Source organism: Olea europaea, unplaced genomic scaffold (assembly GCF_002742605.1).
Source record: "Olea europaea var. sylvestris unplaced genomic scaffold, O_europaea_v1 scaffold911, whole genome shotgun sequence".
Classification (NCBI taxonomy): domain Eukaryota; kingdom Viridiplantae; phylum Streptophyta; class Magnoliopsida; order Lamiales; family Oleaceae; genus Olea; species Olea europaea.
Window position 1 is genome coordinate 199,472 of NW_019267589.1, and position 19,589 is coordinate 219,060.

Genomic DNA, 19,589 nt, shown 5'->3' on the forward strand with positions numbered 1-19,589 from the left:
AAACGCACAATCTCTTTAAAAAATAAGTTAGCAATGTTCGTGGCATCGTCCATTTTGTGACATGGTATAAAATGTGTCATTTTGCTAAACCTATCTACAACGACAAAAATAGAATCCAGACCTCTTTTAGTCCTAGGTAAACCCAAAACAAAATCCATCGAGATATCAACCCTATGCTCACTAGGTGTAGGTAAAGGTGTGTACAAACCTTGAGGTAAAACCTTAGACTTAGCCCTTTTACAACCTATGCATCGATGACAAATTCACTCAACATCACTTTTCATCTTAGGCCAATAAAAATGCTACTTCAATACATCTAAAGTCTTTTGAACCCCAAAGTGTCCCATCAATCCACCACTATGTGCCTCCCTTACTAACAACTCCCGAATAGAACAATTAGGACCACATAACCTATTTTCCCGAAATAAATAGCCTTCATGCCTAAAGAACCTATCAACCGCCCTTTTAATGCATGACAAATAAATATCCGAAAAACTCAACATCTTTTTCATACAGTTCCTTAATATGTTCAAACCCAAGTAATTTAGAATCAAGAGTAGTTAGCAATACGTACCTTCGCGACAATGCATCCGCCACCGCATTTTCCTTACCTTGCTTATACCGAATGACGTATGGAAACGTTTCAATGAATTTCATCCACCGCGCATGCCTCTTGTTCAATTTACCTTTCCCCACAAGTGCTTTAGTGACTCATGATGGGTGTGTATTACGAACTCCTTCGGCCATAGATAATGTTGCCAAGTCTCCAAAACTCGAACAAGTGCATAAAGTTCTTTGTCATATGTAGGTTAATTTAAAGCAGCTCCACTCAATTTCTCGCTGAAATATGTAATAGGCATCCGATCCTGCATTAAAACTGCTATAATCCCTATTCTTGATGCATCACACTCAATTTCGAATGTTTTGTCAAAGTTAGGTAATGCCAAAACAGGTGCTTCACACAATCTACCTTTAATAGTATTAAATACAAGTTTCTGTTCATCACCCCAATGAAAACCCACACTCTTTTTAACTAATTCCGTGAGTGGTGCGATGATAGTGCTAAAATCTTTCACAAAACGCCTATAAAAACTAGCCGAACCATGAAAACTCCTAACTTCCGTTATGCTTTCAGGTGTCGGCCAATCTCTAATAGCTTTTATCTTTTCATTGTCTACTTTTACCCCATTAGCACTAACCACAAATCCAAGAAATATAACTCTATCCATACAAAACTTGCATTTCTTAAGATTAGCATAGATTTGTTCTTTCCTTAAAACAATTAGTACACATTTTAAATGTTCATAATGCTCTTCTAGGTCTTTGCTATAGATTAAGATGTCTTCAAAATAAACTACAACAAATTTTCCTATAAAAGCACGTAAAACATGATTTATTAAGAGCATAAAAGTGCTAGGCGCATTTGTGAGTCCAAAAGGTATAACAAATCATTCATATAAACCATATTTAGTTTTGAAGACCGTTTTCCATTCATCACCCCCCGCATACGAATTTGATGATACTCGCTTTTTAAATCAATTTTAGAAAATATGCAAGCACCATGTAATTCATCAAGCATGTCATCTAATCTAAGTATAGGGTGACGATATTTTACCGTTATGTTGTTGATAGCCCTACAATCCACGCACATTCACCATGTTCCATCCTTTTTTGGCATAAAAAAACCGGTACCGCACAAGGACTTGTGCTTTCCCTCACGTATTCTTTGCTCATCAACTCCTCCACTTGCCTTTGAAGCTCCTTTGTCTCCTCAGGATTACTTCGATAACCCGGTCGATTTGAAATGATAGCTCCAGGTATGAAGTCAATTGGATGTTCAATGCCTCGAATTGGTGGCAATCCACTTGGTGCATCCTCCGAAAATATATCGTCGAATTCTTGCAACAAAGACTTAGCCAAACTAGGGAGGGGTGGGTTGGTTTCCTCAAAATTGAGGAGTGATTCCTTATAAATGAACAAGATCATCTCTTTTCTCTCAACTACCACCCTCCTCAAATCACTCTCTTTTGCAAAGAAATTTGCTCGTGTTTTCTCTCTTCTCTCGAAACACCCTCTTTCTTTTCTCTCTTGTGATTGCTCTCTCCTTTTCTCTCTAGTGGCTATCTCAACATTTTCTCTCTTTTTCTCTAACTCACAACTTTCTCTCTTTTTTTCTAACTCCTTAGCTCTCCTCTCTTCCTGACTTCTCAATTTTAATTGGTCCTCATAGACTTGCGTCGGTGTTAATGGCACAAGAGTAATGGTCCTTCCATCCTTAATGAAACTATATCGATTTTTGTACCCATCATGCATAGCCTTCCTATCGTATTGCCATGGTCGCCCCAATAAAATATGTCCCGCTTGCATTGGCACCACATCACACACTAACTCATCCTTATAACTCCCAATTGACAAATTAATTAAGACTCTTCGATTCACCCTCACCTCGCCACTCTCATTCAACCATTGCAATTTTTAAGGTTTCGGGTGTCTCAACAATGTTAAACCCAACTTTTTTATAAGAGATACGCTAGCCACATTAGTGCAACTTCCACCATCAATTATAACACTACGTACCACACTGTTGACGTGGCATCGAGTGTGGAAAATGTTCTCCTGTTGCGACTCCAAGTCATCTGCTTTGACGTGAGTAGTAAGAGCTCGTCTCGTGGCTAGTAGATTCCCAATTGGCCCTTCAACTTTTTCTTCTTCACTAACATCTTCCAACGCTGGCATGTCATCAAACTCGCCATCACTATCGCTCACTATCTCCCCATTATCCCGCAACACCATCGCCCATTTGTTTGGGCATTGAGAAGCAATATGCCCTGTTCCCAAACACCTAAAACATTTGATATCCCGATTGCACGATGGTTGTGCCTCCGGTTTTGATATTGGTTTGCTAGCGTTTTCATCCTTACCTTTTTGCCAATCACTTTTACCTCTAGGTGCAGCCCCGTTTTTGTTGTTGTCATCCCACTTCGATTTCCATGTTGAATTAGAATTCGAAGTACCCAACGGTTGCCTAGACGTCCCCTTTCTCTTCAATTGCCTCTCGACCTTCATTGCCACATGTAACATGTCCTCAATTTCCACATAGTGTTGCAACTCCACAATGTTTACAATATCCCGATTTAACCCATTCAAGAACCGTACCATGGTAGCTTCCCGATCTTCCTCTACATTAGCCCGAATCATAAGAATTTCCGTCTCCTTGTGATAATCCTCTATGCTTTTCGACCCTTGATACAAACCTTGCAATTTTTGATGGATTTCCCTATAATAGTGACTCGGAACAAACCTCCTCCTCATCAATGTTTTCAACTCATCCTAAGTGCTAATTGGCCTTTCCCGACCTCTACGCTGTGATGTAAGTATTTGATCCCACCAAAAATCATCTCAACCTTCCTTTCCCACTCTAAATATGCTTCCGGATCGCTTCTCCCCTTAAATTGTGGAATAGTCATTTTAATACTCCCCAAATTTCCATCTACTTCATCCCCCAAGTTATTTCTGCCCCGTCTTTCCATCCTATCGCCCCTATGCCTCGCATGACCCATATCAATACCATTTTAATCAAAATCATCCTTATCACTACGATACTCATCCCGCCTTCATCTCCTAGATTCACGCATACCCGGCCCCCTAGTTTAGACATCTCCATTCGTCCCCTGCTAAGATTAACGATTGTAGTACCTATTTGGGCCGTACATTCCCCTTGCCTATCCACCTTCTTCCTAACATCACCAAGTACCAGTTCAAACCTCCGTATCATGTCCTCCGATGCATTGTTGTCATTACCGTTTCAGCTTGAGTTAGAACCTTCTCTTTCCGACATCATGTCACACAAATTTATATGCCTCACAAATATATCACTCGAAAACACTCAATATGGCTTTTTCCCTCTATTAAACTCACCACTCGACCTCTTACCACTCAAAGTATCCCTCCAAGAACTTCAAAGAACCAAGTGAACTAAATCAAGTATTTTACCGGGAATTCAACAAACCGAATAATAACCAAGAACCCGAGACTCAAGGAATTGAATTAGGTGGAATAGATGATTGTTTTGACAAGAACACATGAATAGACTCAATAGTAAAGTAAAGAATTGGCACAATGGAATAGCCCAAATAACACAATTCGAGAGTTGTTGTTTTTTTGTGCTGGTAGTAAAAACAAGAAATAATAATATCAATTTTTTTGTGTACTGTATGGATGAATAGTAACCGTACGATGAAAAGTACTTTTTTGACCTTTTATAAAGAAATACGATTAAACTACAAACAACTCAATGAATTGAAATTGACGATAATTTAACGACACAAGAATGACTCAAATGAAGAAGAACACGAGAACGATGAAGAAGAAATAGAAACACTTAACGACACGAGGAACGACAATAGAAATTGGGAAGAATGAAGAAAATAAGAAAAGCCTTAAAAAGTAACGAAAAGTTATAACCTTCAATTAATTTGGAGCCCTGCTCTGATACCAACTGATGCGAACCCCGTAGCAACGTTGACTAAGAAACTCATAACGGGATTGACGAACCCAAGAAAGCCAAATTAATCCAAGAGTTTAGGATTAATTCAAAAGAAAGTCGAACCAAAAAATCCAACAAGAACGATGCTTGAAAGACCCCTTAATCACGCAATCCAAGAATTAAATCCGGTTGTTTGAACGCCACAAGTTAACACTTGATAAGTTCGAAGTTGTTCAATAAAGCACGATGAAGAGAAAACAATACGTCTCACTTTAATTCAATATCAAATATGTTAAAAGTTGTTACAATTGAATGAAAACTTCTATTTATGCTAACCTTAAAACTAGGTAAAAATCGTGCAAAAGTCGAGCATAATTTTCAAAGTATGGAAAAGAATCAAAAACTAACAAAATATGAAAAAATACTAAAAATAGGAAATTCGCCCAAAAATTGGCCTATGCGACCACACCATAAAATTCCATGCAGTCGCATGGTTCAAACAAGATGCCTCCTTTGAGCTTCGGTAGACCACTGTGCGACCGCGAGCGTGTATGCCTGTGCGAACGCACAGGCTTAAAATTTTCCTCTGATTTCGGCCTTCGATATTAAATTGATCCAAGTTGATTCGACTTTCGACCCAAACATAAAAGTTGCTCCATTTTGAGTCCTGAACATGGTGTCTTCAATAATTGTCTTGACGAGCAATCCCATCACCTCGTTGACTCATCTCGTCTTGAGTCCCGAATATGGTGTCTTCAATCGTTGCCTTGACAAGCAATCCCATCGCCTCGTTGACTCGTCTTGTCTTCTATCGCATCATCGTTCCACCATCGACTATCAACGGGTCTCGTCTCGCACTTGCCTTTCTGGTGACCTTAGTACTCTCCAACCCCTTTTGATGTGGAATGGAAGCTGGCTCATATTCGCGGTGTGTGGTGTCCATAGTCCAGTAGTATAAATAATAATTCCTTCGTCGGGCTCGACTCCTGGGCATATCATCTCCTTTGATAGAGACAAAGTTACCCACATCTACAGAGAGGGAAACCAGGTTGTAGATGCTCTTCCCGCAGCAGGTTGGGATCACCGACGATATCAAATGTATGAACTTGCTGACCTACCACATCATATTCAGGCACTTGTGCAAATTGATCGACATGGACTGCCCAACTTTAGAATATGAATTGTAATTTTATTTTAAATTTTAGTTTTAAGTTTTTGTCTTTTATTGTAAGGGAAGTAAACTTTCCCTTTTACTGCTTAACACATTTAGTTCACACAAGAAATTGTTTTCCAAACAAGAATAAGCTTTGTTTTTCCTTTGTCGATCACCCATTCCCTGCATATTTCCATTTTCGAGCACTTTCAACTAACTTCTCGTATTCAACTAGATAGCAAACTGAATCCATAACATATCCAAGGTGTCCACAACTACAATTCAATTTTAAAATTTTAAAATTTCATCAAATATAAAACTTTGTAAATTATTGATAATGTGACGTATTTCGTTATGGGTTACAAAAAACGATATGTAAGTCCAGGGGCGTAGCCAGGAATTAATGTTAAGGGGGGCAAAACTTTAGAAATTTAATCTACGAATAAAATTCATAAATAACAAAAAAAGTCATAATATAATATTATCAGTTACAGTTGTACCTGGTGATGCTTTATAGCATAAAATTCATCAATAATAGAATCTAAATCTAAATTCAAAGAAAATTCTCGTTCAATGTAAAGTGTCATACAATCATCAAGAAAACCATCATCCATTTTGTTACGAATTTCCGTCTTCACATGTTTCATTGCAGAAAATGCTCGCTCCACGATAGTCGTTGAAACAGGCAATGTGAATACTAGACGAATCAATTTAGTCAAATTGATGTAACTCTCCGATCTTCTACTTGCAACCAATTCTTGACACAAATCAAAAAGTGTAGATACTTGAAATCGAGGCTCAAAAATCACATCATGCTGATAATGTTGCAACTCAACTCTCTAACTACAAATATCTTGCTATGTAAAATCTGGAGGATAAAATTTCTCTGTAAGCTTGCAAATATTATCGATGTTAAATGATTCAAAAGAATTTTCGGATCCAATGCCACCAAGAGAAACGAGTTCTAATGATGTCTCATTAAATCTTGTATCTAACTCCGTCATTACAAAATCTATGGCTGCATTAAAAATATCGAAATGGTAATGATGTTCGATGGTAGGATACTCACGACCATGAGAACGACCAACCATGTATGAACCATGAAAGTCAGGTATATATGTATCATTTTTTGAGCAAAAATAATTCACCTCTTCAAGAAATTCTTCCCAGCGATCTTCTCTCAATTCTTGAATGATGGTTTTTATAGTATGGACAAATCTCATAGCAGTTAAGCTATCTTGAGTTTTTTTTTCTGAAGGGCTTGACAAAGCACATCTATGATTGCCAACATTCTACGCATTAAATGCAAAATAAATACAAATTCAAATGTTGTCAATTTTTTGTATACACCACCCAATTCAGATCGAGTTCTTACATTTGGAGAATGATTACTAAGATACTCAAGTACCTTGCAAGTTGCAGCATACATATCAATCGAACTCTTTACAGAGTTGTAATGAAAAGACCAACGAGTACCTCCAACTCGTTGCAAGTTACCAATTTGATTAGCCCCACTTTGAGTCTCTCGTTCTCCAATTTCCAACAAATGTTCAATTTCTTTTTTTTTGGGAGCTTTTCAACTCATTGATGCGCTTAGAAGATGATGTAATCATATTACTAACATTGTTCAAATCTGAAAAGAATGAATTAATATCTGCGACATCCCTAACTGCTGAAACCAACGTGAGTTGTAAACGTTGGGCAAAATAATGGACGTAATATGCATATGGACAATCTCTAAGAAATAATGCTTGTAGTCCATACCAAGCACCACGCATGTTATTAGCACCATCATACCCTTGACTTCTCATGATTTGCACTTGAAGGTTGAAACGAACAAGAATATCAGACATTTGATTCTTAAGATTCAACGATGTAGTGTCACTAACACTTTTGATTGCAAAAAAAAACGTTCTGTCAAAATTCCATTAACATTCACAAACCTCAAGCTAATAGCAATTTGTTCTTGTGAAGATACATCTCAAGCTTCATCAACAAGAATACTAAACTTTGCATCCCCAATTTCTTTACGGATTCTCTGTCTTACTCTATTAGCCATAATGTTCAAAATCTCTTTTTGAATGTCTGGAGATGTGTATGTAGCATTTTTTGGAGCATTACCCAACATAACTTCTTCTATTTTTGTATTCATTTTTCCAAATGCATCTACCATTTCAAGAAAATCCCCACGATTCAGTGAAGATGGAGATTCATCATTGCCTCTAAATGAACAACTTTGAAGTGCTAGCCACCGAACACTCATAATTGTGTTCATTAGACGCAAACGATTTTTCTATTTTTCCTCACTTGATACAGCCTGTATCACCTTGTCAATATGTTGAGTTGGTTTCATTAAATCGTCAGCTCTCTCTTACAGCCATTATGATATGATGAAGATGTTGTGCTAATATGAACAAGAAATGCACATTTACTTCCCTGGCCAACCCTCTTCCAACTAACAAATCCAACAGTAACCAATGATGAAATATTAGGTGGAACACTTTCATTGAAAAAAAGAAAACAGAAAAAGCAATATACCTTATGTGTTGAAGGCGAATACTCCAACCAAGAATACTGATTGTACCAATGCTCTTGAAATCAACGTTTCTGTTTTCCACATTCTTTGCTTTAATACTCCAAAAGTTTTGGTTGATAAGGCCTAGATTTTAAATAGGCACGCCTAATCTGATCACGTTCATTAAACAGATATTTATATATTTGCTTTCTTTTTCCTGGGTCTCGTTCTATAGAATCGGATGGTTCTAACTCAACATTGAAAGATGAAGACCGTTCAATTTCAGGAGATGCAATTGGAGGATTGGGTACCGTAGGAGTTGGAGCACCCTCGGATTTGTCGCTCTTTGTAAAGAAAGATAATAAGGTTCTTCCTTTCTTGGCAAGAGGTCGATTTGGTTCCATATTAAAATCTAAAAGCATAAAAAAAAAATCAAAACACTTCATTATCCCAACAATCCAAAAACAATCCACTAACAACATTTTAACCACTTATCTAACCCTTCAAAAATATTATAACTAGTTAAAAATTCAACACCAAATCTAAGAATCATCATAAACTCATACTCCAATGTAAAATATAATTCAAGGTGATCAAGATCAAGCAAAATACCTGCTTAGTACTTACATAGTTTGTTGCCATCTTGCCGACAAAGTGAACGAGACAATTAGATGAATTATTAAGCTTGTTTAGTTGTTTTAAAAGCAAACCAATCAAATGCTTGTAAAAAATAATAATTATAACCATAAACATAACATAGCCAAAAAAATAAAAATAAAATAAAAATAAATGAACATAATAAAAATTAGAACCATTTACTTACTAACCATGAGAATTGAAATACATGCTCTAAATGAAGTTTGTCCCGATGATGAGGAAACATTTAAACCAACTGCCAATAATCACTTATTTTTCAACTATTTTGTACTATATACTACATTAATCAGTTATGTTTATATTTCTATTTATTTGTTATTTGCTTAATGCTTATATAATCCTGTGAACATTGTTTCAGAAATGCTGGAGGACGTGTTAAGGACTTTCTTCCTCATTTTATTTCTATAAATTAACACTGCCATTGAAGTTTAGCAAAATTTGCATGCCTAATTAATTCCAATTATTTACAGTGGCAAATGCATTTGGATCCGAATTCGATTGATGATCATCAACAGGGAGTTGGAGACTTTGAATACCAAATGCATGCCTTTTGTAAAAAAATAATAATAAAAAAAAATAAAAATTGCAGCATAATAATATAACCCATAAACATAACATAGATAAAAAATTATCATTAATCAAATACATTACACATAGCAAAAAAAATTAAAACATTAGAACACCCTACCCAAAAAAATTGTTTTAATACCTTGGGGATTATTTTAAATCTTGACCCAAGTATTAAAAAGGGCCACAATTACTAACCAATAATCGAAGGAAATGAGTTGTTGGCTAAAAAGGGGGTTCGAATCAAATTATCGAAGGACTTGTCGGCAGCCAACCGAAACTCATCAAACTTCACTTGTTCTTCTTCCTTGTTTGTGGCCGAGATATCCTTTGAGATGGTAATTAGGGAAAAGAATAGGAATGTTGGGGATTAGCCTATTAGGGTTATTCAAAGATTTGGGAATTTTGTTTTCAAAAATTTCAATAAAAAAGCCAGAGACAGAGAGAGAGAGAGAGAGAGAGAGAGAGAGAGAGAGACGCGTAAATCTGGGTAGGTGGAACGAAAGTGAAGGAGATATGTTCATTTTGTTGTATAATCGGGTGTTGGGCAATGGGCTATTGCCTATTGGATATTAAAATAATTTTTTGGGCTAGGTTGAATTTACAAAATGGGTGGGCTAATGGACTAAAACAAAAAATTTTCTAACATTTTTTTGGGCTTGTAATGGACATGGGGTTTGGCAGCATTGGGCTATAAAAATGGATGGGCTAATGGACTAAAACTAAAAATTTTCAAACATTTTTTTGGGCTTGTAATGGACATGGGCTTTGGCAGCACTGGGCTCTACACTCCGTCTCTGTGTAAGTCATTCTAGACAGAAAAAAATGAAATGTTTTCCAAACATATTCACTTAAAAAATAAGGGTAATAAGAAAAATTGGAAAGCGACCTATATCGAAACTCTAATTCAATGATAAAATGAATACAAAACCATTATTAACAAATGAACACCATAAACATAAATCACAACAACAGAAAGAAATGATTCAGAAAAATTGAAAAAGAAAGTAGCTCAAATATTGAAATTTAACATTACATTCTCTTTTTCTCCAAATACCCAACAACAATATTGTAAGTTTTGATTACTCACTTTAATTAAATGAGTGTTCAAGGGAATGTCCTATTAGCTTGTATTATTAGAAATTATTTACTTACTGCAACTTAGGTAGTTTCCTTGTATATAATAGCTAGTTTCCATGTATAATTAGTATCCTAAAATGACTTGTAACTTCTATAAAGAAAAACCAAGACACACAAGAAATTCATTCAGCAAAAATATTGTCATGGTATCAGAACCCTTACTTCCTCGTGCATGTGATTCTCGGTGATTGGCTCTCAGTTCATAGTAAACGGTGGGTACTTCTCAGAGATCGTCTCCATTCTTCGAACTTCCTTCGTGAACAGCCCTGCGCCCCGGTCTTGCTCCTCGTCTCGCGTCGTGTCCTCAGTTTGCATCTCCCAGTTGGCACTGTCTCTCGATGCCGCCTATCAGTTCGCGTCTCTCAGTTCCCAGTTAGCACCGTCTCTCGGTGCCATCTCTCAGTTCGCCTCTCAGTTCGCGTCACACCAGATTTTCTACGTTTTTGGTGTCGGGCTACAGACTCTTCGGTGTCATGTTGGGAATTTCACCTCTCCAATTCAATCCTTGGATTGCACAGGTTACACTCGATTCTTTACCATTTGTTTGGACTACCGTTTGGATTGTATTAGTTAAGCAGTGGTATTATTGGGGCTATTGATTTGGGCTATAATTAATTGAAGACTATTGGGCTATTGTTTTGATTAATTATTAGTTGGGCTGAATTCTTTGGATTGGGCAGAATTTATTTGGTTAAAATTGTGATTATTAGTTGGATCATACACAATTCACTCATGTCAACTGAAAAGAATAAATCTATTTGCATACGTTTTACTGGAAATAATTATTCTTCATGGGCATTTTATTTTCAATTATTGGTCAAAAGCAAAGGTGATTTGTAAGGACATATTGATGGAACTCTTCCTCCTCGTGATCAGAAAAAGGATAAAGAAAAGTATCTTTCTTGGAAAACTAAATATTCTCGACTTATGGCTTGGATCATTGGATTGGTTGATGAGTAGATTATCCTTAATCTCAAGCCTTACAAGTCAGCCCGTGCTATGTGCGAATTCTTAAAAAAAGTCTATACTCAAAGTAATAATGCTCGGCGACTTCAATTGGAGTTTGAATTAGCAAATTGCTCTCAAGAGTCACGTTCCATTGAGGAATATTATTCAGGATTCTCTAATCTTTGGGCTGAGTACACAGATATTATCTATGCTTCGGTTTCATCGGATAGTTTAGAGGTTGTCCAAGCAGTGCACGAAATCACCAAAAGGTATCAATTTTTTATGAAATTGCGAACTGAATTTGAATCCATCTGATCCAGCCTTATAAAACGTGAGTCTATTCCATCACTAGATGGTTGTTTGGGTGAATTACTGAGGGAGGAGCAGTGTCTTATCACTCTTACTTCTTTGGAACAGCAGCAGAATCATGTAGCACCAATTCCTATTACTTATGTGGCTCAAGGAAAATTCAGGCCTCAAGATATGTCTAGTGTGCAATGTTATAGTTCTGAGGGGTTTGGTTACATGGCTCTTCAATGTCCTAAAAATTTTTGCAATTATTGCAAGAAGTTTGGCCGTGTAATTAAGGAGTGCCCACTCATCCTCCACGCAAGATTGGAGCAAATTATGTTGTTGCTGCCACTTTAGCCGCTAGTTCTACTCCACCACCTGTTCCTTCAAGTTCAAGTTCCAGCCTCTCCCAACTCTTCCCAAACTTCCATAACTCCTAAGATGATCTAACAAATGGTTATCTCTGCTTTGTCTGCTTTAGGTGTCTCAGGTAATCCACCTTTTACTTTCTCTTCTTGGATATTAGACTCCAATGCATCTAACCATATGACTCACGATCCTCGATTGCTTAGTAACCTTAGACCATATAATGGACCTTTCAATATACAAACTGCCGATGGTAACACTATTCCCATCTCAGCTGTGGAAGACATATCACCAGATTTGTCTAATGTTTTAGTCTCTCCTAATTTATCAACTAATCTTCTATCTGTCGGACAACTTGTTGATAATAATTGTACTGTCTCTTTTTCTTCTTCTGGTTGTCATGTGCAGGATCAGGTGTCTGGAAGGACGATCGTGAAGGGGCTTAAGAAAGGATGTCTATTTCTTAGATGTTTTTGATTGGCATAATAAATTGGGTCATCCCAATTTACATGTGCTAAAACACTTGTTAAACTCAGGTTTGCTTGGTAATAAAACTACTGCTTCGATTATTTCTCTTGATTGTGCTTCATGTAGGCTTGCTAACAGTAAAGTTTTACCATTCCCGTCTCATGGTTCTCGTGCTTTGCATATTTTCGATATTATTCATAGTGATGTATGAAATCTTACACCTGTGGTATCTCATAGTCATTATAAATATTTTGTCACTTTTATTGATGATTATAGTCGATTTACTTGGATTTATTTTCTTCGTGCAAAGAGTGAGGTCTTCTCTGCCTTTCAAGCATTTCTTGCTCTCATTGACAACCAATTCTCGTCTTCCGTCAAAATCTTAAGATCTGATTCAGGAGGTGAATATATATTTAGTGCGTTTCAATCATTCTTACAAACCAAATGTATTCTTTCTCAGCAATCTTGCCCTTCTACCCCTTAACAAAACGGGCTGGCAGAACGTAAGAACCGTCACCTTCTTGATGTGGTTCGAGCCCTTTTAATAGTCTTGAGTTCCCTCTCGTTTTTGGTGTGAAGCATTGTCTACTGCTGTGCATCTCATTAACCGATTACCTTCTCCAACTCTTAATAACGCTTCTCCATTTTATAAACTCTTTGGTCTTCATCCTACATACTCTCATCTCCGTCCCTTTAGGTGTGTATGTTTCGTTCATTTGCCGTCACATGAAAGGACAAAACTCACCCCTCAATCTGTCAAGTGTGCCTTTCTGGGATATGATGGAATTAAAAAAGGATACGTCGTTATGATCCTACATCACAAAAAATTTGAATTTCTCATAATGTTTTTTTTTTTTTGAAAAACAGTCATTCTTCAGTTTAGAAATCATGGTTTCCCTTCTCATGTTCTCTATTTTACCTGATTTTCCCTCGGAACCATCTAGGTTCAAGCCTGGCCTTGTTTACACTCGGAGGCATGCTGCACCAATTACTAGTCCAGACCTTCTATCTTCGACAACGGTCCTTCCAAGCCTCATTGATCCTACATCTACGACGCCAGATCTTGCACCTTATGATCTGCCGCCTCCTGTTCCTCTTCGTCGTACTTCTCGTGTTTCTCGACCACCAGATAGGTATGATTTTTCCTCCCATAGTTCTACGACTGCTACACTTAATTCGATTTCTATTCCTTCTTCCTATAGATAGGCTATGGAACATGAATATTGGGAACAGGCTATGAAAGCAGAACTCGAGGCACTTGAGGCCAATCAGACCTGGGATATTGTGCCATGTCCACAAACAGTGAAACCCATTGGACGCAAATGGGTATATTCTGTCAAACTTCATTCTGATGGTTCTCTTGAGCATTGTAAGGCTCATTTGGTTGCTTTGGGTAATCGTTAGGAGTATGAGATAGATTATGATGAGACATTTGCTCTTGTGGCCAAAATGACCACTGTTCGTCTCTTGTAATTGCTTGCCATTTGCCAGTCATGGTCTTTACATCAAATGGATGTGAAGAACGCATTTCTACATGGAGATCTCAAGGAGGACACTTATATGAAACTTCCATTTGGTATGCCTCTTCCCTCGGTTGATTCTGTCTGTAAGCTACAACGCTCATTGTATGGTCTTAAGCAGGCTTCTCGTGCTTGGTTTGACAACTTTCATTGCACTCTTTTGGATTTCTCTTTTACTCAGAGCCAGTATGATGCATCTCTATTTTTTCATAAGAGTCCCGCTGGAATTGTTTTTTCGTTGCTATATGTAGATGATATTATTATCTCTGAATCTGATCACAGTCTTATTCAGAAATTTTAGCAACATTTTCACCCGATTTTTCATATGAAAGACCTTGGTCAGCTTACTTACTTTCTTGGCTTAGAGGTACATACTACATCACATGGTCTCTTCTTAAATCAACATAAATATATTCAAGACTTGATTGGATTAGCTGATCTCTTTGAAGCCTCCTCAATTGATATGTTGCTGGAGCTTAATGTTAACTATCAAAAGGTCAAAGGAGATATTCTTCCAGATCCTTCTCTTTATCGAAGGTTGGTTGGTAGTCTCATCTATCTCACTATCACACATCCGGATATTTCATCTGCAGTTCATACTCTAAGTAAGTTTATGGACGCCCCTCGTCATCTTCATATGGTGGCTGTCCATCGCATTATTCGCTATCTTATTGGAACTCCTCATCGTGGTCACTTTTTCCCTCGGGGGTCGTCTCTTGAACTCACAGCTTACAGTGATGTGGATTGGGCTAGTTGTCCTGATTCTCGTCATTCTACTACTGGGTGGTGTATTTTTTTTGGTGACGCTCTTATTTCTTGGAAATGTAAGAAACAGGACTATGTTTCTAAGTCCTCCACTTAGGCTGAATACCGAGCTATGTCAGCTGCATGCTCTAAGGTCGTGTGGTTACATGGTCTTCTTGTCGAACTTGGTTTCTCTCAGTCACAACCTACGCCTCTTCATGGTGAAAACACTAGTGCTATTCAGATTGCGGCCAATCCTATGTATCATGAACGCACCAAACATGTCGAAGTGGACTGTCACTATATTCGGGACGCCTATGATTCCAAGGTCATCGCTCTTCCCCATTTTTCCACTTCTCAACAAGTCGCGGATATCTTCACCAAATCTCTAACACGCCACCGTCATAATTATCTTGTCAGCAAATTGATACTTGTGGACTCCCCAACATCAATTTGAGGGGGGTATTAGCGTGTATCATTAGAAATTATTTACTTATTGCAATTTAGGTAGTTTCCTTGTACATAATAGCTAGTTTACATGCATACTTTGTATCCTAAAATAACTTGTAACTTCTATAAAGAAAAATCAAGACACACGAGAAATTCATTCAGCAAAAATATTGTCATGTCCACGGTAGATTTTAGGGTTTCATCTTTTTACATATAAGGATATTTTATTAATTTACAAATTATATTTTCATTTTCATTTTTTTTTTATCTTTAGGCTATCTAATCGAAAAAGATATTTCATCCGTCTCATTTGTATAAGTTGACTTTCTTTATTTTCTTGTCCCAATTATATAGTTTTATTTCCTTATTAAGAATATTTTGTTTCGTTTATTTACTAATATACCGTTATTTAATTTTCATAATTATAATCAATTTTTTTCCACTTAATCTTGAAATTGTACAAATATAAATAAGGGTAAATTAGAAGAGTTTTTGGCAAAAATTACTTTTTCAATAAAATTAAATAAGAATTCTGAATCGGGTGTAAAAAATAAAATTATCTTATACACATGGTACAACAGGAGTAGTCCGTGGACTTTATAAATAAATTTTGTAATGGTAATAGACCACCACAAAATTTGTTAAGTACACATTATATTTACACCACAATTAAAACATAGTTTTAATAATTACATCACAGCAAATTTACAATTATATACATAAATTTATAAAAATAAATATAAAAAAGAATTCTAGGTTTTGATAAATAAACTGCAACCAAACTTTATCTTTTTCTTTTCTTCTAGATATTTCTTTCCACAGTGTACATTTTATGGATGTATCCACACTAATATTATTAATTATTCTTTCAAAGAAGGGAAAGATAAAGAAGAAGAAGAAGAAAATTTGATTTCTAAGAAATGAGACTAAATCTTTTTGTCAGTGAACTTAATTTATAATTTTAGAGAGATTACCGAAATGTTTTGAAAGTTATTAAAAGAAGATGGGCCAAATCACAATACACTCATGGACTATTGCATTTTTGCGGTCTTTATTTTGTAATTTTTTGGAGAGTCTAAACTTTTAAGAATGAAATTTAAATTTCTACTGACCTTTCTTGGTACAAATTATTATAAATCTAGTTTTAAATTTGTGTATTTATTCATTATGATGAGTGAAGATTTTAGTAATATAATTTATTTTGTGTAGTACAACCTGACTATTCTGATTCTCTTGTTGACCTTATAAATTATTACATCACTAAAATGCATTTTCCCTTAACTTTTCTTTTCCTTTGGTCTGCATCATTCATAACTTTTAGTTAAGATGATATATATATATATATATATATATATATATTCTTGTTAGAGATATTTATTATCCATATAAAATTTTTAAGTTTGAAGATTTTCAAGCTATTCTTGCTCAAGGATCAAGAAGTCTGCTTACAGAACTCAGATCAAAATTCAAAGCAAAAGGCAAGATTCACAGAAATCTTTCAAGATCAGACTTAAAACTTGTTTACCATGATGATTCATACCTTATTTTTACTGATGAACATAAATGGGTTCCCAGTCAAATTCCATTGCTTCAAGACATACTCAACAACACACTAAAGATGTCTCCACAATGCAAAGATCATTTATTCAAGCATTATCATTATCCTCGAAATGATTGATGAAAAGACAAACTACTTTAAATAAAGTAGAAAACAAATTTCTTTTCATCTTTCAAGAATTCAAAAGACGTTGCTCTTTGTCAAAAGTTGATTCAAGTGGAAGACAAAAGAAGAAGACTTCAAGAGTTTATTTCAAAACAAAGCGAATTTGGTAAATAGAAGTTTTATTTCTTTTGTCCTATTTTGTTCTCTGCAAAATTACTTTGTAATTTTTCAAATTCTGTAATAGTTCAATTATTAATAAAATTTCCCTTTTCAGATATTTCTATCCTTAATTTTGATTTTATTTTTGAGTATTTTTCGATTTCCTTTCCCCTGGGCTATTTTGGTAAAATTGAGATGTCTCTTATCTCTAAGCGTAAGAAGAATTGGAACATCAAGACCAAGTCTAAACAAAGGCTTGACTGCTATTTAAACTAATCCAACATGAAGATATTTAAATTTCTTCCTGTGGGATTCAATGGCTTCTTTTGTAAGTAAATTATGAAAGAATTTTGACTATTAATTGAAACAGTTTGTTCAATAGTTTTGATAACATAATTTTGAGAAAAATCAAATTTTCCTATTTCATAGATGGTATGTTTATCCATCTTTGGAATAGTCCAATTTTGAAGAAGTTGTTCAATTTTTATGCGACTTGAAGTTCATGAGAATTGAAATCATTGGATACGGATGATGCAGATGCATGATCAATTTTTTCTTCTGTTTGAAAAACATTTGTTCTATTCTCATTTGATTGATTTTCACGTCTATTTCTAGACTTTGATCTCCTTAACCAATTTGTTACTAAAGACATAATTGAATAAAAATGAAATTAAAATTAAACAAAGTAAAGACAAAATAATAGGATAGACAGTTTCTCATCAAGCCTACAACAGGACCACCCTTCCAAGCCTACACCGGCAACACGGGTTGACCAACGCTTAACAGCAGACGTCCAAGGTCGAACAAGGTTTTCCTAGATATCTTGTGCCTACAGTGTTTGACAATAATTTCACCTTACTCTCTTATGGCTCTGATACCAAAATAGCCCAGGGGAAAGGAAATCAAAAAATAGTCGAAAATAAAATCAAAATTAAGGATAGAAAATATTTGAAAAGAGAAATTTTATTAATAATTGAATTATTACAGAAGATTGTCAACAATTCTTTTGGAAAGAAAAATTTATTTCAGGTCTTCCAAAACTCTTTGCAGAAAGAGTAAAAAATTCTATCTTCAAAGAAAATGACCTTCAAATACTTACATATGGTGAAATTATCAATTATATCAATATTGAAGCTTTAATTTTATGCAATGATTTAAAACTCAAAGCTAAATTGAAAACAGAAAAATCTGAAAGTCGAAAAAAACTTGGATCTTTCTTTGAACAATATGGTTTTGAAGAAGTCATTCCTCCTTCTTCAAAATCCAAAATTTTTTCTCAAAATAGAAAATTTTCTAAAAGAAAATATTTCAAAAAATATCCAGAAGAAATTTCTAACAAAAGAAAATTTTCAAAGAAAAAAACTTTTTTAAAAAAGAAAAATTCAAAAAAATCTTCAAGTATTACTTGCTGTAAGGGTAATAAGACTGGTCATTATTCCAATAAATGTCCCCTCAAAAACAAAATTAGTAATCTTCAAATTGATGAAGGTACTAAACTCAACTCCTCAATCTGATTGAATCAAGTTCTGATAATGAGTACAACTCAGAATTAGAACAAGTCTTTCATAATCAAGAAGATTCTGATTATGAGTCTTCTCCTCATTCCTCTGATATTTCTTCAAACTCAGATAAAGAAATTTGTGGTTGCAAAACTAATTGTTTTATCTAGAGAAGAATAAGTTATTCAAGATATTATTGATAGGATTGATAATCCTAATCTCAAGAAAAAATTCTCTTTCCTTTTACCTTCTACTTCAAAACAAGATTTTGATGATATCAATATCAATCAAATTCTCAAACGAGCTCAAAAAGAATTTTCTAAATTTCTGAACCGTCTATTCCTGATCTTCAACAAGAAATTAAGGGTATGAAAACTCAAATCTTAGACCTTGAAAATCATGTCAAAGAAATTTACATGGAAGTCGTTTATATGAAAGCAAAAGATTTAAATGATGAATTTTATTCGAAATTCAAAGGAAAACTGAAAGTTTCTTCGAAGCATTCTTCCAAAAGATCTTCAAAACATTCTAAATCTTCGTCTGATTGTTCATTAGATTCTGATTTCAAACTTCTCAAATTTGAAGAAGAAAAGGTTAATGTTATTAACCAAATTTAACTTCAAAAATGCTACTACAATATGACTATTGTTGTGAATAAAGAATTTAAAATCACAACTCGTGTTCTTATTGATTCAGGCGAAGATCAAAATTGTATCAAAGAAGGCTTGATTCCTACAAAATACTTTGAGAAAACCACTGAGCGTCTATATGGAGCTAGTGGAAAAAAGCTCAATATTAATTACAAAATTTCAAAAGCTCATGTTTGTAATTCAAATATTTGTTTCAAAAATATTTTTTATCTTGTAAAAGATTTGGATCAAGAAGTTATTCTTGACACACCTTTTATTATTCAAATTTATCCTTTTAAAGCTGATTATAAAGGATTAACTACAAAAATTTTTG

General features: G+C 35.2%; 2 protein-coding genes across 2 annotated transcripts; one reads left to right on the forward strand and one right to left on the reverse strand.

Moving 5' to 3' along the window:
• Positions 1-6,496: 6,496 nt before the first annotated feature.
• LOC111392271 lies at positions 6,497-7,492 on the reverse strand. The gene is made up of 3 exons (XM_023017573.1): positions 7,262-7,492; positions 7,015-7,080; positions 6,497-6,931 (listed from the first exon to the last, which is right to left on the reverse strand). Exons 1-3 carry the CDS (start codon positions 7,490-7,492, stop codon positions 6,497-6,499), a joined length of 732 nt encoding a protein of 243 aa, XP_022873341.1.
• A 6,944-nt stretch (positions 7,493-14,436) lies between these two features.
• LOC111392272 (uncharacterized mitochondrial protein AtMg00810-like) lies at positions 14,437-14,973 on the forward strand. Its single transcript, XM_023017574.1, has one exon. The coding sequence runs from the start codon at positions 14,437-14,439 to the stop codon at positions 14,971-14,973; it is 537 nt and encodes a 178-aa protein (XP_022873342.1).
• The last annotated feature ends 4,616 nt before the right edge of the window (positions 14,974-19,589 follow it).

Bases quoted from the DNA above. Each gene is read 5' to 3' on its own strand.
- LOC111392271 (XM_023017573.1), bottom strand. From the start codon at position 7,492: ATGTCTGATATTCTTGTTCGTTTCAACCTTCAAGTGCAAATCATGAGA. The intron at 7,081-7,261 runs GTTAGTAATATG...AACTCTGTAAAG, and splicing joins TCTTTTCAGATTTGAACAAT to AGTTCGATTGATATGTATGC. The intron at 6,932-7,014 runs GTAAGAACTCGA...TTTAATGCGTAG, and splicing joins TTAGTAATCATTCTCCAAAT to AATGTTGGCAATCATAGATG.
- LOC111392272 (XM_023017574.1), top strand. From the start codon at position 14,437: ATGAAAGACCTTGGTCAGCTTACTTACTTTCTTGGCTTAGAGGTACAT.